The sequence below is a fragment of the Salvia miltiorrhiza genome, chromosome 7, assembly GCF_028751815.1.
Source record: "Salvia miltiorrhiza cultivar Shanhuang (shh) chromosome 7, IMPLAD_Smil_shh, whole genome shotgun sequence".
NCBI classification, from domain to species: domain Eukaryota; kingdom Viridiplantae; phylum Streptophyta; class Magnoliopsida; order Lamiales; family Lamiaceae; genus Salvia; species Salvia miltiorrhiza.
In genome coordinates, this window is record NC_080393.1 from 5,905,270 (window position 1) to 5,926,981 (window position 21,712).

At 33.9% G+C, this 21,712-nt stretch overlaps 2 protein-coding genes across 2 annotated transcripts; one reads left to right on the forward strand and one right to left on the reverse strand.

The window, feature by feature from the left end:
• Positions 1-12,982: 12,982 nt before the first annotated feature.
• LOC130992003 (50S ribosomal protein L4, chloroplastic) lies at positions 12,983-15,095 on the forward strand. The gene is made up of 2 exons (XM_057916450.1): positions 12,983-13,935; positions 14,797-15,095. The coding sequence occupies exons 1-2, from the start codon at positions 13,116-13,118 to the stop codon at positions 14,832-14,834; spliced, it is 858 nt and encodes a 285-aa protein (XP_057772433.1). The 5' UTR covers positions 12,983-13,115; the 3' UTR covers positions 14,835-15,095.
• A 72-nt stretch (positions 15,096-15,167) lies between these two features.
• LOC130992002 (ATP-dependent zinc metalloprotease FTSH 7, chloroplastic-like) lies at positions 15,168-21,043 on the reverse strand. Its single transcript, XM_057916449.1, has 13 exons — positions 19,958-21,043; positions 19,105-19,170; positions 18,889-19,023; positions 18,689-18,754; positions 18,171-18,356; positions 17,997-18,083; positions 17,795-17,908; positions 17,568-17,692; positions 17,368-17,476; positions 16,785-16,910; positions 16,064-16,384; positions 15,829-15,952; positions 15,168-15,725 (listed from the first exon to the last, which is right to left on the reverse strand). The coding sequence occupies exons 1-13, from the start codon at positions 20,795-20,797 to the stop codon at positions 15,601-15,603; spliced, it is 2,424 nt and encodes an 807-aa protein (XP_057772432.1). The 5' UTR covers positions 20,798-21,043; the 3' UTR covers positions 15,168-15,600.
• Positions 21,044-21,712: the final 669 nt, after the last annotated feature.

Genomic DNA, 21,712 nt, shown 5'->3' on the forward strand with positions numbered 1-21,712 from the left:
TCAAGTCCGCGCGGTCTAATTTATTTTGGGTACGAATATTATGATGTATGCAAATCTGGCTTATAAAGTGAATTGTTTATAATTAAAATTGAAAGATATATTCCCTCCGTCTCATTAGTATGGCTCCCTACTTTTGGATACAGTAATTAAGAAAAAAATAATTAAATAATAAAAATGATATATAGTGGTAGGGTCCTTAACTTTTTGTGAGAAAAAATAATTTCAGAAGAGATCGTTATTAATGGGACAGACAAAAAAAGTAAATATGTCATTATTAATGAGACAAAGGAACTAGTTTATAAGAGTTATTTAATTATGTCAAATCAAATAATAAAGATAAATTTTTTTGCGGTACATCGTGTAATTTTTAAATTATGTTGAGCGTGTTTGTTTAGGTACTCCAAAATAGAATGAAATAGCACAAATTAAAAGTTTAGAAAAATTCAAATGGAACCAAGGATTTTATTTTAAAATATGTTATACTTTATATTATATTTTTATAATTGTGAAGTGCTCATAGATCATAAAACATTATAGGTATTTCATCCGTCCCATTAAACTTTGTTACTCCCTCCGTCCACGAAATGAGTACCCATTTGTGGACGGCACGGGTTTTAAGAAATGTATGGAGTGTAGTGTGAATAGTTTAAGGGTCCCACTTTTTGAGTGTATTAATTAAAGAGATGTGTGGGGTACACTTGCCAAAAAGGGAAATGGGTACTCATTTTGTGGACGGACGAAAAAAGAAATATGGGTACTCATTTCGTGGACGGAGGGAGTATTTTTTTCTCAGAATATACCATTTAATATTTGACTTGCATGTACTCTTTTTTTATATGAATCACATACATATTTACACTATAATTTTTACTTTTTTAATTAAGCATGTTAATAAAAATACATCAAATCTAGTGAGAGTGAAAATTATCTAGTAGAGTAAAAAAAAAAAGTAAAGTAATGTTATATAGTACATGACAAATCACGTGATGAGCGTCCTAATAAATTATTGTTCTAAAACAATGTGTAATTATACAACAGTATGTTTGAGATAAAATTGACAACATTTTGGGAAAAAACAATGTGTACATATCCTCTAGGAAAATCATTTGAATTTTAGTTCATTTTGAAAACAGCCCTCATTTTTTTACGCTAACAATGCGTTTACTTTGATTGTAAAATTTTCATTAAAAAATGATAGATAAGAAAATATGAGAAAATATTATTTTTCCTCTTTTCTTTATCATATGTGATATGTTTACTATAAATGAAAAGATGAGAAAATATTAAAAAATATTTTCACACATGTACTTTAAAATAATATTAGCCAACATTAATTAGAGAAAATGGGTGAAAAGAGGCTGCCCCAGAAAATATTTCACCATGTGCTAAGAAAATTTTCTATCATATATAATTACATGTGAAAATAATGAAAAATTAGTGAAAATATATTTTTTCTTTTTATTTTTTCATCAAAGTCAACGCACCTATAATATACCATTGTGACATACTCGTTACATAAATTGCACACACTACACACAGTGTGACACACAGAAAGTACATGATATGCATATATACATTATAAACACTAGACACACACATACTTTACACCTATGATGCACAGATTCTTAAAAAATCAGCATGTACGGCGAATCGGATTCTTTTAGTATGCGATTCTCTCGGATTCTCGTCGGATTCGCACCCGATTCGCCACGTGGCGTATCTTTTAAAATAATTTATAAAAATAAACCGAATTCGCAAATTCCATAGGCGAAATTCACGTATCTCGTGCACGAAATGCCTACACAATGTTATTTTGATAATTTTATTTTCAATTATGACTTACATATTGGACTAATAATATTTGAATCGTTATATTGTTGCTCAATTAACTTATATAATTGAAAATGCTTAACTTTTGGGTAAAATAAAATGTAAATTACATAGAATTAATTTAAGAAAATTTAAATTGTATATAGTTTATAAGCATTATATATCATAAAATTTTAATAATTAGATATATCCTTAATTTTTAAAAATCCGTATCCCTGTACTCGTATCGTATCGCCCCCACATCCGCACCCCGTACCTATGCAACATAGCTTTACACTAATCAAGTCAGTGGCAGACGCATAGAACAATTAATAACAATAACGATGGCCTATATTATTATTCATTTTAAATTCGTGGCCTTCTTTTTGTACCTTCACCGCCGGTTCAACAACAATAGTAAGGAATTATCATAAAAAAATTTACCCTGAATCATCAATCTAAAAGGAAAATTAAAGGAAGAAAAAGTTGGTTGCAGACTTCAATCCTTTCTATGCATAACATAAATATAAATTTGCTTTTTTGTCCTTAATTATAGTACACGGAAAAACTAAACGATTATCAATGTTGATAAAAAAAAAGTAACATGAAAAGTTTGTTACATGATTCTAAAATACGGCACAAGTTTTATCTCCAAATAAAACACTAATTTGGAGACAAAAAAAAATTAGAGGTGGTCTTGGGTGCAATCGATTGTACCGTGCAATCCGATTGTACCATCACTTAAATCATGATCTGTACTCTAACTTGAATCTATATCATGATCCTAACCGTATAAATAACACTATTTTAGATACAGGTTAACTCGGTTGCACTCAAGTTTTTGTGAATAAATTATATACTCTACATTAATCTGTATCGTCTACAATCTACTATTTGATCTTATACATACATGCACTTCTTTTCTTTACTTCTACACTTATTTTCTTTAGAAGGAGAATAGCGGGGTTTGTTACTTTAAATTTTATTGTTAATACTATATAGAAAATATTCCGTTTCTGGAGGTGCCAAATGAATTTTTTAGATTTTTTTAAAAATAATTAATACTAATATGTTTTTTATTCCCCCTTTGTATGATGATTCAAATTAACCTCTAATATATTAATTGAAAAAAAAAGTATTTTATTAATTGAGTTGTGCCTTTTTATTTTATTACCATTTTTTTTTACGGGAATCTTACACTTATTTGATCGAACAAAACTTAAAAAATACTACTACCATCTTCCTCAAAACAGAAAAAGAAAAAGAAAAAAAAAAAGCTACTACCATCATTAAGTATAAGAATTAATGTGCATTCATCTATATTCTTAACATTGAATAAACTGCAGTTACGACTGCACCGTCAAAAGGGTTGACGGAGACATATGAAAACAAAAGTGGTAATATGTGTTAATTATGTTGTAAGATTTTGACAGCCTTAAACTTGTACATACTACTTTTTTTCTTTGTCTTAGATTCCCTAGTATATTTTTCTAGGTGTAACATTTTTTTAGTAATTTTCTAGATGTAACATAAAAATGATATACACATGATATCGACCGATTGAAGCTTTGGTCATGAAAAAAAAATATATATATATATATATATATATATATATATATATATATGCATGCCAAATCGAAAACATATACAGAATTATATGAAATAAATTAATAAACAAACTTTCCATTGGGAACATGTACTTCTGGTCAGTCATGCATTTTCATAATTCTAGTGCATGCCCCACATAACATGAACGGTGACAGAAAACGAGGTAATTAATTAAGTTACAAATTTTGGATTTTATATCATCTAGTAAAAAAATTTACCTTACAAATTATGTTTCACTCCTTAATACTTAAAGATAATCTGTAAATTTTATGTGTGATATATGAATAAATATTTATAATATAGAATTTCATATAACGTGTATGTATAATTTCAAATTTTATTGCAGTCCTTCAAAATTTAAATGCGTTTGAGGTTCCCTCTCTCACTTTTCAACGCCCATATATTACTATTATAAATTAATACTTAAAGATAAATCTGTAAATTTATCTGTGATGTATGAATAAATATTTAATCTTATAATTAATTCTTAATAAAGTTAATCATAGTCAATTTTTATTTATAATTATTTTAGCATTTATTTTTTATTTTAGTTAATAATTAGTCATTAGAGTATATTACATAGGGTATATGTAAATTTATAAGCTTCAATTGTTAATAATAAATACCCGCTATGTCCCACAAAATTGTGCATCACTTTTGGTGACACATATTTTAATAAATGTTAAGTGAGTGTATTATGAATGGAATAAATTGCAATATTGAGAGAGAGAGAGAGATTTGTGGTAAAATTATGAATATGTTGATAAAATGAGATAAAAAAAAGGGGGTTTGTAGTAGGAAAAATGCTCAATCTAGTTGAACGTACAAAAATGATAGAAAATACATATTTTTATGGGACGAAGTCCCTGACGGATAATTAATTATCCTTTACTATATTATAACAATTCAATTATTTCCAAAAAATAAATTTAATAATAAATATTGAGACAAAAGATTGGAATTGGGAGAGGGCCATGTCCCAATTTACTATTCTCAATCTTATCAGCTGGTGGGACAAGTTAAGGTTATGATCAATGAATTTGGAGCAAAACGACCCTTAATGTATGCATATGTTTCTTCCTCATTTGTTCCTTATGATACAAACATCAACTGCCACAAAACAGTAATTCCACAAAATGTACTAGACAGCTAATTGCCAATTGGCCCTTCTTTAGATATACTCATTCGTCAAATATCAACAATATATAAATTAATGATGTTAAATATAATACATATACTTATATGCATATTCACATTTCAGTAGCATAATTTATAATATCACTAGTACCAGTAATTACAAGCATTTTTTTTAGAGCAAGTAATTACAAGCATGTTATTAAATATGAGTTATTTTGGATCTAAATTTTTACCCCTTTCACAATGATACAATTTCGTAAAATAGTCCCTAAATATAAAATTGAAATGATGCAGACTGCACTTTCGCTAGGACTCCTAATCTACCACTATTGTTAACATACTATTATTTCTCAATCATTATTTCCAAGAGTAATGATGAAGCTGGGTTTAGAGAAAACTAAGCTAGCATGGTTATTAACTATCTTCTAAACTTTTTTTTTTTAAAATTTGTTACAACCAAAGAAAGGAAAAAATCCACTCACACTCTAGCTCCTAGGGTGACTCGAACCCCCGACCTATTGGTTGGAGGGGAAGCGTCTTACCAACAGACTGCGCTTCATCGTCAACTATCTTCTAAACTTTAATTTATCTAGACTTGGACGATGAAGCGCAGTCTGTTGATAAGACGCTTCTACTCTAATTAATAGGTCGGGAGTTCGAGTCATCTAGAAGACTAGAGTGTGAGTATGCTTTTTCTTTCTTTGAATGTAACAAATAAATAAAAAAAAATCTTTGAATGTAACAAATAAAAAAAAATATCTGGACTTAGCTAGACCCATATTTTGGGGAAACAAGAAATGAGTAAAGACTAAAGTATCAACTCTGGCCAAGCAAACAAGTACTAATTGGGGATGGCAATTATAGCTAATTAGGGGCCCATGATAATCAAGCACTTAATCAAATAGCTAGGAAGATGGAGATTAATATCTTAACTATAAGCAAAGCAAATACACTACCAATAAAGACACCTTTCACCCTTTATTCTCTTAATGCGCAAATAAATAAAGTGAACTTTTGGGAACGAACACTAAAATATGCGTAATTAGTAGATTAAATGAGTTGGAGAAAAAATATATATTGAGAATTGTAAGAGAGCGTTTACTTTGTATGATAAATAAAATAGATGATTAAGTATTTTTATTTTTAAAAGTATGATATCTTCAGTCCCACTTTTTCATGGGATAAGAATCAAATAGAATTAGCTTGAATGATAAAAATAATCAAGAGGCTTGAGATCGATATTCCAAAATTGCAATCTATCAAAGTAAACAAGAGATTAGTCTTATTATTTTTATCAGTCAAGGCTAATCCTTCAAAGTAAACACCTCCTAAAACTAAGTATAGAGATAGAAAGTGGTGGGCACATTAGTTAATTAATCATTTAATTATTTGTCAAAAAAGAAATGAGATATTTGTAATGGAACATCCCATTATGAAAAGTGGAATATTTGTAATGGGACGGAGAGAATAAATTATTAATACAAAAAAAAAATACACACTTATTATTTTATCCCCAACTCAAAATAGTCTTTGCGGTGAATAAGAGATTTATCATTCACATCTTGGTAGACTCTTGGTTATAAATGAGTGTTTTTAGACTATTATTCACAAGTGCGACCTCTTGTGTGTGAACAGTGAAGTCTTGGGTTCAAATCCCATTGCTCCCCTCCCCAATTCCTCGAAGTTAGAAAAAAATGAGAGTTTTTTAGACTATTATTAATCACAACTCAAAAAATTTATCTGTTTTTAAGATTATAATTCACAATTTAGAATAATCCTCATTGTGAAGTAAAACTTTTGATTATAGTAATTCACAATTCATAAAAACTCATAATTGTGAATCAAAATTTTATACTGTAGAGTGTATATAAATCCCAGTGAAGGTCAATCGATTAGGACCTGACAAAACATGCCTTGAGATTGCAACTTCACAATTCTTAGCTTAATCTGATCCAAGTGTGAACGCGTAGACAAATTTGAAGCCGTACTTGTCGAGAATTTATTGGATCTAATGACAATTACGTAACATTACACAAAAATTGTGTTTTGTTCTTTATTAGTAATATTTTTTGTTTTATTCTTCTAATTTTTCTTTTATATATGAGAATAAATAGTTTTATGTATTAAAATTATAATTATACCATTTCATATACTGAAATGTGAAAACGATCTAAATTAAAATAGTAAGAACGAATTTTCTAGACTCACACATCTAATTTCTATTATATTTCAATCTTATTTATTTATTTTCACTTATATATAAAAAATATTATGCTACATACCTGACTTGAGTACCACTCACATTAACGTTATTATTTTTGTTTTATACAATTATTTGGATTTTAATACCTCATAAAATATTGTTATTAAGATAATTAATTTTATAAATTGTATATAAATCAAAGTTCGATTCGTTATTTTTGTCAATTGTTTGAAAAAGGAAAACGAACAAATTAAGCTTTGAGTTTTATGTAATTTTTAAAATTAACTTCATTAACAATTTATGAAGATAAACATAAATATATAAACCAAAAAGATAACGCTAACATGGATTGAACGTGAGTAGTGTTCACGTAAAGTGTTAGAGTTGGAAACTCTATTTGTTTTTGTTGTCATTTATATGTTTGTGGTATGTATGATCATATGTGATACCAGATGTGTTATCATGACTGGGCAGAATATTTGGAGAATATTCTTTTCGGATTTGATCAAGGTTTATGGATATACTTGGACTCTTTAGAGTGTTTGTTCCGTGTTGGACACTCTTGTGATATAGTGATCGACTTCTCAGAGTATTAAAGAGTTGGTTTAAGCAAGGACTTTCGATTGCAACAACTATATAAGTCGTCTTCAACCTTGAAGAAGGGTTGACCCTTTTTGTGCATTATGTCGAGCAGTTCATGAGCGCCGCACCTTGCTTTGAGAGAACATCATACTTTCGTATTTATGTTCTTGTTTTTCACTAGCTTTCCGTTTATTCTCTGTGTTGAGCAAAGCAAGTCAGTTTTATCTGTTTTGTGAATTATTGGTTGTAAGGGATTAAGTGTGTTCGTCGGGGCTCACACTTAGAGAGTTATTGTTATCTAGCTTTCAACGGTTTATCGTGTGTTGGGATTTTGGGAAATTATAGAGGCATTAGAAAGATTGAGTCTTTGTATAAGTCCTGCTGTAATTTAACCTCACATAGTGAATCGTTTTCCCTGGGCGAGGCCCCCTAAACGTAGGTGTTCTATCACCGAACTGGGATACCATTGCTTGCGTCTTTGGTTGTTATTGTTTCAGTTACTTACTGTTTTTAGTATCTCTCGTGATATTACTTGTGGTATTTGTGCGAGATTTTATGTGTTATTGGACCGGCAGGTATTACATAAAGTACTACTCCCTCCGTCCTAATGAAAGCGGTGCGCTTCTTTTCAACACGAGATTTAAGGAGAATAAGATTGTAGTGTGTAAAGGTGTGTGAGGGCCATTATTTGTAGTGTAAAATTATTACCAAAACAAAAAATGCACCACTTTCATTGGGAGTTGGGATGGCTAAAAAAAATACGCACCGCTTTCGTTGGAACGGAGAGAGTGCAACATAACAGTTCTCACTTTAAATTGATCGGATAAAGTTATTTTTCTTGACATCCAAAACAATAGACATCTCTTGTGCAAAGGGATAAAATCTGAAATCTAAGCTATGCAAAAGAAATTATATAATATAAAAAAAAACATTTTATTTTTCTTAACATTGTTGTGGACAAAGTGGAGTGCTAAATGTAATCAAATTCAAAAGCTCTGGTCCGACGCACGGTATTTTATAAACAAAAACTAAAACTGAACTTTGGAAAAGTTTAAAGTGAAAAGAAATTAGAAAGTGTGGAAATGGGACCGTTGAAGAAAAAAGTTGCAAATGAAAAATGGGAAAGTGATGGTAAAAAGAGAGAAAAAAATTGAATTTAGAGTATAATGGGAATCTGTAATTTTATAGAACAAAGTTTGTGATCATCCTAGGGAATTGTATATGTTGGAGCATATCTACCTTTCGGCATAGAGAGATGATGACCACCTCAAAAATGGAAAAATTATGGTTTAGAGTTTAAATAATCTAGCTTAATAATTGTCTGCTCCAATAAAATAAATGAAGTGAAAAACTCGGGCTTTTCACTTTCACAATATTTCAACATTGTTTAAAAGTTGTTTATGTGGGTTCTTTAAAAGATAGTATTTCAACATTGTTTATAACTTTATATGGATTCTTTGAAAAGAAACAAACTAATACGTAGCTCAAAATGACGTGGTCGAATAGCCAATGAGGCCTAGCTCAAGTGACAAAGTTGAAGCACCAAAAGACTCTTCTTTATTATAAGTCTTGGGTTCAATTTCGTCTGCGTGCGGATAGTTTTTTCACCTTTATGTGGGTAGTTGCGTGCGATTATTTTTGCATTTTTGTGTGGTGTAGAAGTCCCGCCTACGTGCGGGTTGCTTATTCGATTACATAATAGACACCTTTTATAATTCTATTTTATTATTATTATTATTATTATTATTATTATTATTATTATTATTATTATTATTATTATATGTGAATTAGGACGTTAATCGGTTTAAGAAAAAAGGAGACACAAAACTTTATTTTATTTTCAATGGCCTCAGTGCCCTACTAATTTATAGCCAGCATTATATATTAATTTATTACTGGTGCGTATTATAGAATTATTATCAACCCTCTTAACGTGTTTAAATTTAATCTGATGAGATAAATAGATAAAGTATTGATTGAGTATTTGAAAAATAAAATGATCATATCCCTCATCAGTCAGTTTGTTTTTTGTAATAAATTTTGTTGTTGGAACATAATATACTAGATGCCAAGACTAAGTGTATTATTGTAATTTGCTATTTTAAGTGTAACAACACGAGGAAAATTAAAATAAATACAAGGATAAACTAAGGTGGAAACCAAGTTCAGAAACCTTAAATTTGCAAGATGTCTTACTTCCCCAAAAGAGACAACCCATGTTATGTAGGCGCATCCGATCGTAATACATCCACATCGTCTCATACGTCAAAATGAAGATATAATAATTGAAAAAAATAAAATGAAATATTGGGAATTGGGATATGGGTGGCTAACATAAATCTTTTAAATCAACCTCACATATTTGGTTCATTTGTCTGCAAAATGATTGGATCATTGGACCAGTTTGTTATACGTTCAACTATATATCCACCCACGACTTTTCTATTTTTTACATATATATATTCTATTTTCTGAATCATACATTCCCTTGTAAATCAGAATAAATATTAAATAACATAATTTGGGAGAAAGATAAATTAGAAATTATTTTAAACATAAAAATTGGAAATTCATACTTGATTTTAGATCGGAATGTGCTTAAAAGATTTGGGCCCTAACCATAATTCAAAACATTGTGTCGTAGGCCCGGACCGGTCCAATTTCTCCCTTTGGGCTGGGGCCCCGATGAGATAAGCATTAACAATTTAAGGCTATGTTAAACAAACCTTGTCAACAACCAAATAATCTTGATCTCTTTCGGTATTTAATTAATTTCTTTTGTTTTATATTATTAACTAGTTTTATTTTCGTACAGCACCAAGATATATACTTAATTAAAATAATAAAAGATTTAATTTATATTTTTTAGAAATATAAAATTAATGAGTTACTTTTGTTATAGTAGTATAAAATAGTTATAATAGTGTGTGTGTGTGTTGGCCTAATGGTTGGAGGTTAATGCCCTACACCTGAGATCTTGGATTCGAATCTTCCGTTACGCGGTCTTTAAAAATTTCTTTATTTATTTTTATAATTTATATAAAAAAATATATTATACTCCCTCCGTCCCGATCAAAGTGGTGCACTTTTTTTGGGCACGAGATTTAAGGAGAATAAGATTGTAGTATAAAGGTGTGTAAATGTGTGTGAGGCCACATTGTTTGTAGTGTAAAATTATTACCAAAAAAAGGAAATGCATCACTTTCGGTGGGACAGCCCAAAAAGGAATATGCACCACTTTCGGTGGGACGGAGGGAGTAATAGTTAAAATATCGTTAAAATAAAATATTTCCTTATTTATTTATGTAATTTATCAAAAAATTTATTATAATAGATAAAGTATCGTTAAAATAAATATGAATTCATTTTACACAAATTCTCTTGCATATCCAGATGTATGAAGGATTCAAATGTGCAGAGATACATATATATATTCAGACTCAGTGGCGGGAGATAATTACCAACTGAGCATCTGGCTCAGTTGATAGATCTAGTGCTCATAATATACTGTGCAAAAAAAAATGCTTAAATTCAAAAACAATATCTAACGAACCAATAAAAAAGTGACATGTGTCATAATCTTTTATCTGATTTTGGGAGGTTGGGGTCAGTCCATAACTTTGGGGTCTACTAAAGGCAGCCTAATGGGGCAAGCAAGATCATAGTTGGAGGCTATAACTCGTGCTACTAATCAAATGAGTTTTTCATGCAACAAAAACATGCATAAACTATAACACCACAAGGCATGGGCGAAACTATACAACAACATACGAGTAATGTGAGTTTGGTATGTACCGAAAAACTCCACAGTTTTGACAGTTTAATTGCAATTAAGCAGTTTGGAAAATAGATGATGAAATCTCAATGAGACGAACATGGTTGTAAATTCTTCATGTATGGATGCTCAGGGCTGGTCCTGACAAAACTGAGGCCCTGGGCGAAATAAAAAAATGGGGCCCTAATATAATATCATACTACCACTACAAAAAAATGTATAATTTGCGACCAAAATTACCGGCGGCCCACCGACGATGGAGGGGACGACCGTGTTTTTCAAAATAGCGGTGGAAATACCAGTGGCAAGGATGCCTCCGGTGATCACCGACAGGGCTGCCGCCGGTATTGTTAATATTAATTAATTTATATACTTAAATATATTACCGGCGGCGAGGTGCAACTAGCATTTGCATTTTAAATTGAACTTTAACTTTTAAATGCAACTAGCATTTGCATCTCGTGCAATGCACTGAAAATAATTTTTGTTTTTACTATTTGTATAAAATTAATACTACTAATTTAATTATTATACTTATAAATATAATAAAAAATTAAATTTAATTGAATATATTTGAATTGAATCTTAAAAAAATAAAAAAGAATTCACAATTATAAAATTTGATATTAAAAACAAAAATAAAAAAAAATAAGTTAAAAAATTAAAAATAAAATACTCCTAATTTAAAAGAATTAAAAATATATTTATTTAAAAAGATGAGAGAGGAGAGAGAAATTTATAAAACTTTAATATTTAAACATGCATAAATTTTACATTTTAAATCAAATATTTTCATAAAATATAGTATCATATTAAAGTTCTTATCATGATCTTTAATTTGATATGCATATTAAATATTTTATAATTAATTGAATTTCACAATTTTGGAAAGAAATGTAACAACAAATAAGAAGTTAAAGAAAATAAAAAATGAAAATAAAAAGAAATATATATAGTTTAAACATAAACCTTCAATTTTATTATAACTACAAAATTGTCACTCAATTTTGAAATTAATTTGAAATTGATTTCAAATTGAAAACTCTCTTTTTAATATAGTATAGATATACTTTTGACAATAAATTATGTTGGGCCCAAAATCATTTTGTTAGTATACATAAGATCTATAATTAATAGGATATATTAAAAAATTTGGGCCCTCAAATTTTTGGGGCCCTGGGCCGTCGCCCATGCCCGCCCACCCTCAGGACCGGCCCTGTGGATGCTCTCCACTGCATCATCACCGCTATTAATCCTTCCACTTGGCATATATGAAGCAGAGCATTTCCTGCAAAACCACACAAGTTTGATATAAATTTAAGAAATGGTATATTATCACATGACATGATTAAATAGCGCAAGAATTTCAAAAAAGTCAAGGCTGGAACTTAGAGAGAGAAGATTTTAACCTTGTGCATTGTTGAAGGAGAGTATAAACCTTTGCAAGATTTGTCAAAGGTCTACACCTTGTGATTAAATGTTGAGTTACTGTACAAAACATCAGCAAAACATCATGCAGCTGCAAAATAGTGCATTTTTTTTTTCCAATTCTAATAAACGTGCATTTTAATTAAAAAAAAAACTAGATCTATAAATATATCCAACTAGAACAGGTAATTAGTTATATCATATATAGATAAAATTTATTTAATATTACATATTAATAGCCTAGAGTTTAAGTTATATAAAAAAATTGAGTTCCATACATTATGTTGACAACAGTAATACTTCTAAAAAATAGTATATTGAATAAATGATTATCCTTTTTTTTATCAAAAACGAAAAAAATGATAAATCCTTTTATAAATTGGATAAAATAACACCCATAATAAACACTATAATGTCTCTTCGAACTGAAATTTCATTCACGACTTTACCTAACAATACACAGAAAGCGTTTGTTGGGAAAGTAAATTGAAAAAAGCTTGGCAACTCTCCAGTTTGCAGCTAAGGATAACAGGATAACATCTCTCTTCTCTCTTTCTCACTTGTTCAACAACAATGGCGACCGCATCGCCTTCATCAATCTCCTTCTTCTCCTCCTCCATTTTCCTCTCCACTCCCAACCCCTCCCCCAAAACCCTCCACTTCCCCCGCCTAAGGCCGCGCGCCGCCGCAATCCAGGCGGAGCTGGCCACAGTCCCCGTGCTCTCCTTCGAAGGCAACCAGGTGGGAACCACCACCCTCAACTTAAAATCCGCGCCCCCGGAGACCGCGCGCTCCGTCGTCCACCGCGGCATCACCACCGACCTCACCAACCGGCGGCGCGGCACGGCGTCCACCCTCACCCGCGCCGAGGTCCGCGGCGGCGGGAGGAAGCCCTACCCGCAGAAGAAGACCGGCGGCGCCCGCCGCGGGTCGCAGCGGACGCCGCTCCGCCCCGGCGGCGGCGTCATCTTCGGCCCCAAGCCCAAGGACTGGTCCATCAAGATCAACAGGAAGGAGAAGAGGCTGGCGATCTCGACCGCCATTGCGAGCGCGCTGCAGAACACGATCGTTGTTGAGGATTTGGAGGAGAAATTCGAGAAGCCGAAGACGAAGGAGTTCATCGCGTTGATGAAGAGGTTAGGGTTGGACCCGAAGAGGAAATCGATGTTTCTGATGACGGAGGTGCCGGATAGTTTGCGGCTGTCGAGTAGGAATGTGGGGACGCTGAAGATGCTGACGCCGAGAACGCTCAATTTGTTCGACATTTTGGATGCGGAGAGCTTGGTTCTCACCAAAGGGGCGGTCGACTTCTTGAATGAGAGGTATGGATTAGATGAAGATGATGAGGATGAGGATGAGTTTGAAGAAGTGGAGGATGATGCTGCTGATCAAGGTTAACTCTTGTTGGTTTATTGAGTTTAGTTTTTGCTTTTTCTTTCACTTGTTGATTTTTACATAGGCTTGGTTGCGTTTTGGAGGAATCTGTATGATCAAATTGATCATGATCATGAAATTTTTGTAGGATTTATTATGTGTTTATGAGATAAAGATGTTTCTGCCTCTTATGAAAGTTATAAATTGTTGTTTTTAAAAGTAGATGCATTAGACGTGTAGGATGGTGTTAGTAGGAAAGAATGTAGAACTTGAGAACTTATGTAGTTAGATGCTAGTGATTGTTCAACTTTGGAGGTTGGAGAGTGAGTTTATTAGGGGTTCATGGATAGGTTGATGGCACGGCGCAAGAATCGAATGACATTGTTTTGAGGGTTCCTGCAAGAATAGAAGGTGCAGTAGATTAGGATTTCCTGTATTGTGTTTTGATCTACCCTGCTTCAAAGGATTTACTAGAAGGAAGTGTGTCGAGTGCCCTAATCGCGCTGATTTTGAAATTTGATGACAACGAGTTGATGTGCGTTAAGATAGATGCGAATGAAATGAAATGATACACGACCAAGTGGAGCTCGTTGGAAGTGATTCATCAGAATTGAGATAGACAATGAACCGTGCCATTGATGATTGCTTCTATCTTGATGATTTCTATCATAGTTCTTTTGCTCCAATTAATGTTATATTTGATGGATCTACAATTAGAATGTGTTCGAACCAAGGTTTCTGACTGCATGTTTTCTTTCACCCTGCATATATAAAACTCTCTAATATACTGCTGAGGTTATTTGCTTGCTATCCAGTCACAAAAAACCACAAAACATCCATTGATTGATTGCTTCTAACTTGTTTCCAACTTTGTGATCAGGAGCTGAGGTAGAAGGGGACACCGATTCATCGCAGTGAAACTCTCTCTCAACCGGTGCAAACGCTATCTATTGCCAGAACCAACAGCCAGTATTTGTTAATGTTTCAGGTTGCAAGTCATGACTGCCTGTATTTTTTGTTAGCAATTAGTACTGCTGCAATCTCAAATTTTGTATTCTAGCTTCATTGTTCAATGGGTTTGCTGCTTCAAATTTTGACCAGTAGGTGAAAATGTTGCTAGGATGCCTATGTATGTAAACCACACTATTTTCTGGTAAATTCATGTTCGTCTATCTACAATGCTTGTGTCCACTTCATGCTATCTTACTTATAATCTTGAGAGAGAGAGAGAGAGAGAGAGAGAGGCACACATTTACAAACAAGTATCTCTGTAACTGGATGAAAAAAGTGATGTATACAATAGTATAGAATGCAACTTGGTCAATTACAAACAAACTGCCACTTTCTACATCAACAACGTTAGAGGCAATTTCCTTGAAATAGTAGTACGATCTTTCTCAATGAAACCATCGTTCATTTTTCTCAAAAAAAGAAAAAATGAAACATTGTTCATGATCATGGGCATAAAAATGCCTTCAAACATGCATTTTTCCAGTAAGACTGTACAAATTAGATATATCGGGTGTTATTCTATGAATATACAGAGCCGCGAAGGTAAGACGTCGACCACCTAGTTTTGTTACCTGTCTTTTCGTCTCCTCCGTTCGAGCATTTTGGAGCGACGGGTTTCAGAACACCACGATAACATCCGAGAAAGGATCGTTCAAGATGCCATTGTTCTTCATCAAGAACCTGATTGTAGAGGGACAAGAGACCCCTGTTTTCCTCTGATAAAAAATGTGAGCTCAGCAGGGGCAACCACCATTTTCAACCATTCTTGCAGCTCTTCGCCTTCTACTTTCTCCTTTTCTACAATCACAGTTTTAAGTCAAAATAGTTGCTAAATATTCGGATTTAGAAGTGTTGAAACGCGTATGCAGAATATATGTAAAAGTCACGCGGACAATAATACCTTCCAGGTGGGCGCCGAGACCCTCCAAGATTGTAGGATTTGCACGAACAACAGAGAGTGCCACGTCAAGTGCCGATTGCAGTAAGGCTTTAACCTCTCTTTGAACAAGATCAACGAGGTGGCCCTATCAAAATAAAACATAGTGGAATCATTTGAGAAGCTAGATAGCACTTGGAACTATGAAACAAGAGATGATTGACTAAGAAAGAGACATAATAAAAGTGCAGAGTAATACTTGTTCCCTTCCCCATGGTGATCCACCAGAGTCATCCATTCCACCACCAGAAAGAGTTGCCAAGGAGATGGGGCCTACGGCTTCGTTGAGGCCATACTCGGCCACCGCCTTATATGCCATATCAGTTGCTCGTCGAATGTCATCAAGTGCACCTGTCGATACACGCCCAGAGTATATAAACTCTTCTGCTGCACGTCCACCAAGTAGAGTAACAAGTCTCCCCCGCAGCTCATCGATGAAGAGCAAATACCTATCTTCAGTGGTTGGAGGGGTGTACGTAAACCCCAGCGCTCCTCCGGATCTTGGCAATATGCTCAGCTTCTGATGAAGCCAAAAAGATTGACATATATTAATCATATTACTGTTCTTAGACTAGTTATCCAGGAATCCAAAAGAACCCCATCAAAAGAAATTTTAAGAGAAATAATTAAACCACGTGATACGAGAAGTTGCACTTTCAGATTCTTTTTAACCACCAGAGAACGCACCAGACATGATTTTCATGCCTTTTATCATACTCTAATTTCATCAAATGACAATTCTACATCTCAGGCATCAGCAGCAACATTGACAATATGTTTAAAACATGAATGAGCTCAACTTTTGCCAATAGTCTACACTAAACTACTGACCGTGGAGGACAACTTGCAAGAGCCAAAACAATAGAAGTATAGAACTATTATTTGAAGAAAGCCCAAAGAAAATGCCACAAAGCAATTACCTCAACCCGAGGTTGTCCAGAAAGAAGATTTGCAACAGCAGTTCCGACCACTGCATGACCAGCTTCATGCCGTGCAACAACAGCTTTCTCACTGCCTTGCAACTTAGTTGTCTTCTTTTCAATACCCTGTAGTGTAGCATGAACCGTCTAAGAGACATAGGAAACTTAACTTGGTGTACATTGATAGAAGGCAACTCAGAAAATAAAGCAGGGAAGTAGTTGTAAATAACTCCTCATTTTTCTCTGTTTTTATGCAAAAAAATCCCCTTCTTTTTCAGAGGTGCACCAACTCACTTCACGTTTTTAAAAAATATGCACAATCTGTGTTGAGCACTTCAATTTTGCTTGGAAACAAGGGCATTTTGATGCAATTTAAAAAACACAAGGGGGTTCGCGCAAAATTTTGATAACACAGGGGTGCTCAATGCATTTTACCCATTTTTATCTTCCTTTTTGTCGTTTACTTTTAACTTTTTGCCCAAATTTGCAGTCCCTGACTTCAAAAATCCATAAAGGCTTAGATATATACATAAAAGTATGGCAAATTCCCCTTTGAGAAAGAAAAAGGGACTGCAAGTTTTACCGCTATTGATCGCTCGACCGCTTGAATGAAATCATTTTTCTCGACCATGGATTTATTACTCCTTCCGGCCAATAAAGCAGCTTCGTTTACCAAATTTGCGAGGTCTGCCCTGTACAAAATCCAAAAGATGGCAAAATAAAACTTCAATAATGTCTCTTAAGATGAACAACATGCACCAGGAATTCTGAGGGTGAACGAACCCAGTAAAACCCGTGGTCATTGAAGCAATATCAGCAAGGTTAACATCTTTGCCCAGAGGAAGCTCTTTCTTGGAAACATGGACATCCAAGATGGCTTCTCTTCCGGTTCGATCAGGTGTTTCAACCTAATACCAAATTATGCATCTTACTATACAGACAACTGGAAATATGCCTAAACTGTAGCATTCTTAAAAAATGATAGCTATAAAAAACAAAAATCTAGTTACCGTAACCACTCGATCAAATCTACCCGGCCGACGGAGTGCGGGATCTAAAACATCTGCTCTATTAGTTGCTCCAAGTACAATCACTGCTGAGTTACTATCAAATCCATCCATTTCCTGCAGTACTTATCTAGTAAGCGTATTTCAGCTCAGCAGAATTTTAAAAGTGATTCAGAAAAAAGTAAGCTAGATTTCAGAGTCTTACAGTGAGAAGTTGATTTAAGGTCTGTTCACGCTCATCGTTACTCACAATACGGAATCGACCATCACGGCTCTTGGCTACAGCATCTATCTATAAATCGAGGAATTGGTAATCAGAAACTTGTAACTGAGCTGCTAAATTCATTGTGAAGAGCAACTAGGGAGAGTGAGGAGGAACCTCATCTATGAATATTATGGATGGAGCCTCCTTCTTTGCCCGAGCAAAAAGATCTCTGACACGAGATGCCCCCATACCAACATACAGCTCTACAAATTCACTTGCAGAACAGCTGATGAAAGGAACATCAGCCTCTCCGGCAACAGCTTTTGCTAGAAGTGTTTTACCTGTTCCTGGTAGACCAACCTGTAGACAAACAGAGGTTGGATTTCCACTTTATTCAGTGCATGGAAAATAATTAACAGAAGGAAATAAGTTTTAGCTAATTAATTATACAGATGAATAAAGTAAACTGAAACCAAACATTTCAATCTATTTCATGATAAATCTAATGAATCTCCAGATGCTAAACTATATATTCAAAAATATTCTTTCCCAAAGATAGAAAGCAGGTTTCTGTTAAATTGGTCAACAAAAGATATCTCCAGTAAATATTGAATATGACATAGCTTCCAATATCAGTTTTCATTCATGTTTGCCAGTTGTTTCTACTTGCTACAGAGTAGAAGACAACTCACCAAGAGAACTCCTCTAGGAGGTCGTGCACCAAGTTTTATATACTTGTCTGGATTCCTGAGAAATTCCTGGACAAAGAAAGCAAGAATATTAAACAATGAATCATGTGAGTCCTCACTACAAGACTAAAATGCCAAAGTGGAAACATACTGGATTAATATAATTTGCAAAAGATTAGAATTTTATGGAAATTCTAACATACCACAATCTCTTCCAGCTCTTCTTTTGCCTCATCAACACCAGCAACATCAGCAAATGTAATAGTTTCTCCTTGTTCAGAAACTTTGGCTCCCGCAGAATTTCCAGACTTTCGGTTTCTAAGCTGCCCCGGGGTATGCTATATTTTTGCAGGCAATTTTTAAACTGTACCCATTATATTTTTTCTGGAGAGACGTATAAGCAGCATGATGATTCTTACCTGAGAAAAGCTTACGGGGAACCGATGAAGAAGACCTGCTAGCACTGCGACATAGAATAAGGCTATCTGTAAAACAGAAAAAGGAAAGAGCGGAATCATATCTCATAAGTAGAATATCTAGGTGAAGGATGATGGCATAAAGACAAACAGAAATTACAAAACACAGCAATATTTTTGGTGGGGGTGCAAGCTAATGTCATGTGGTGGGTGATCTTTTGAGCTTGTCTGCTGTGGATTATTAGGTTTTGCTTAATTGACTGACAAGTCATTGCTTCTGAAGTAATTAACCAGAAAGTGTTAATGTTATATTTAACTACTAAATTCACAAAATTGTAAAAATACTGAAATGGTCAAAATTAGTTCTTTGAGAAACACCTGTTACTAAATCACAATGAAAATGAAATCACAGGACTTATTTTTTTGGTTTACAGTATTATACTTTTTAAGCTAAATATATGACAAAATATAGCAAAGTAAGCCTTTTGGAGCTTCACAGTAATCACATTTACTTGCAAAATGCACCAAAGCCCCTACACATCTTTGAGTCTTGAAGTGCTTTGGGCATTCAACAACCAAGAAAAAGCAGTCCATAACACGTTCAATCAGCTATCAAGTTTCTTAAGTATTAGAAAAAATTCAAAATTCTATCAGCAGTAACTACAAATTATCCAAATTAAAGCAGGAGCACCATATTTCATACCTAAAAACACTGTGCAGCAACATATCTTTCAAAAATTAATGGAACTTTATTATCATAGATATTCAAAATTATGTCAAAATAAACCGCTCAACATTTGGCAGCAAACTAACCAAGAGACAAATAATTAAACTAAAAACTAATCTACCAACTCACCAATGCAGAATTCAAGAATCCTCCAGACCTCTTATCCGGAGACCCAAACTCCACATCATTCTCCAGCATCTTCTCATACGGTGTCTTGATGTCAACCGGCCTCGTGGTCGTGTAGACTACTCTCTTAGTGGGAGTCACAGTCTTCAACAAAGAATCCGAGTCCTGAAACTTACTATTCACCTCACCAACACCACTCTCCACAACCCCACTTTCCCTCTTCAACTTAAACATAATGTGCACCCCATCAACCTCCACCTTCTGCACCTGATTCCCATTAATCTTACTCACAAACTCACTGTACGGAACAGTAACAAACGTGGTAGGCGTCCTCGGCTCCGAGCCCGGGAGAGGAATCCCGGGCCTCAGCAATCTCATCACAAACATCACAATCCCCAATTGTATGAGCAAAACGCCCATCTCCTGAGCATGAATTATCGGCTGCCACTTCCATTTATTACTATTATTGCCCCACCAATTATTCTTCCCCTGCTTCTCCCTCCGGCCCGAGCCCGAAGCAGCACCCCCCGGCTTCTTCGGGCTCTCCGGCCCCGTCGACGCCTCGGGCTTCTCAGCCGAATCAGTGTCGTGCTCGCGAGGACTGTTGGCGTAGATCTTCGTAAACTTCCAATTCATATGATTCCGCAGAAAATACCCCTGCAGCTTGGAAACCCTAGGCTGCAGTCGGAACGGCGATGTATCGTGGAGGTGACGATTCGATTTCACGTTGAAAGCTCTATACCGACTGCAAACTAAGCTGTAATTCTGAACATAATTGGAATTGTTGTATCTAAACGTCGAAATTCGTCTGTAGATTATCGTCGTGTCTACCGCGACAGCCATTGGGGAATAAAATAATTCTGGTAAAAATTAAATCAAATTGAAAGCACGCGATTCAAGAATACATGTATATATATATATATACATAGACACATTTACAGAGAGAGAGAGAGACGGAGATTTTTTGAGAGCGGGGAGATGTGTGGGAGAGAGTAGGGGGTTGAAGAACGCAACATAGGGCGTTGGATATGCCGACGACGGTGGTTTCTGACCGTTGAAAATGAAGCACGAGTTAGTGTTTTTCGTTTTATCCCATTTTTTAATTGGGAGTCTATTTATCCGAATTTAGATTTTTAGAACAACTAGGGACAAATTGTATAACATGTTTTATTGTTTTATGAAAGAAAAAAAAATTATACTTTGACTCTCAAATTATTGAATTTTTTTATTACTTTTAGAACAGTTAACCATTCTAATTGATTTCTTTCATTCTCTCACCAGTACGACCATTTGTAACTGTGGTAAAAGGTTTTTTTTTTTTTATAGGTGTATATAATTTCATGTTATATATTCATTCCCACTTCACTTTGCCAATTATATCGTATGAGTATAAATATATGATATGAGTGCACCATATGAAAAAGATCATTTGGGATCCCACATATATATCACATTTTAGTATATCACTCGTGTCTCAGTCTTACTATCACTTCTTTTTTTCTTTCATTTTTCCCTCCAAATTCAACGTGTCAAAGTATATGTTCAAGGAAATGAGAGTTATGGACTTATGGAGTTATGGTATAAGACTCCAACACATTCCCTCTATTTCTATTTAGCTTTTCGAATTCCTTCCACTAATATTTGGAGTAGAATACAAATTAATCATTTTTATTTATAAATAAATTCATTAGATAATGCGAAACCCATCATTGTAAATACACATAATGCAACGAAACAATATAATATCCCACATCTACG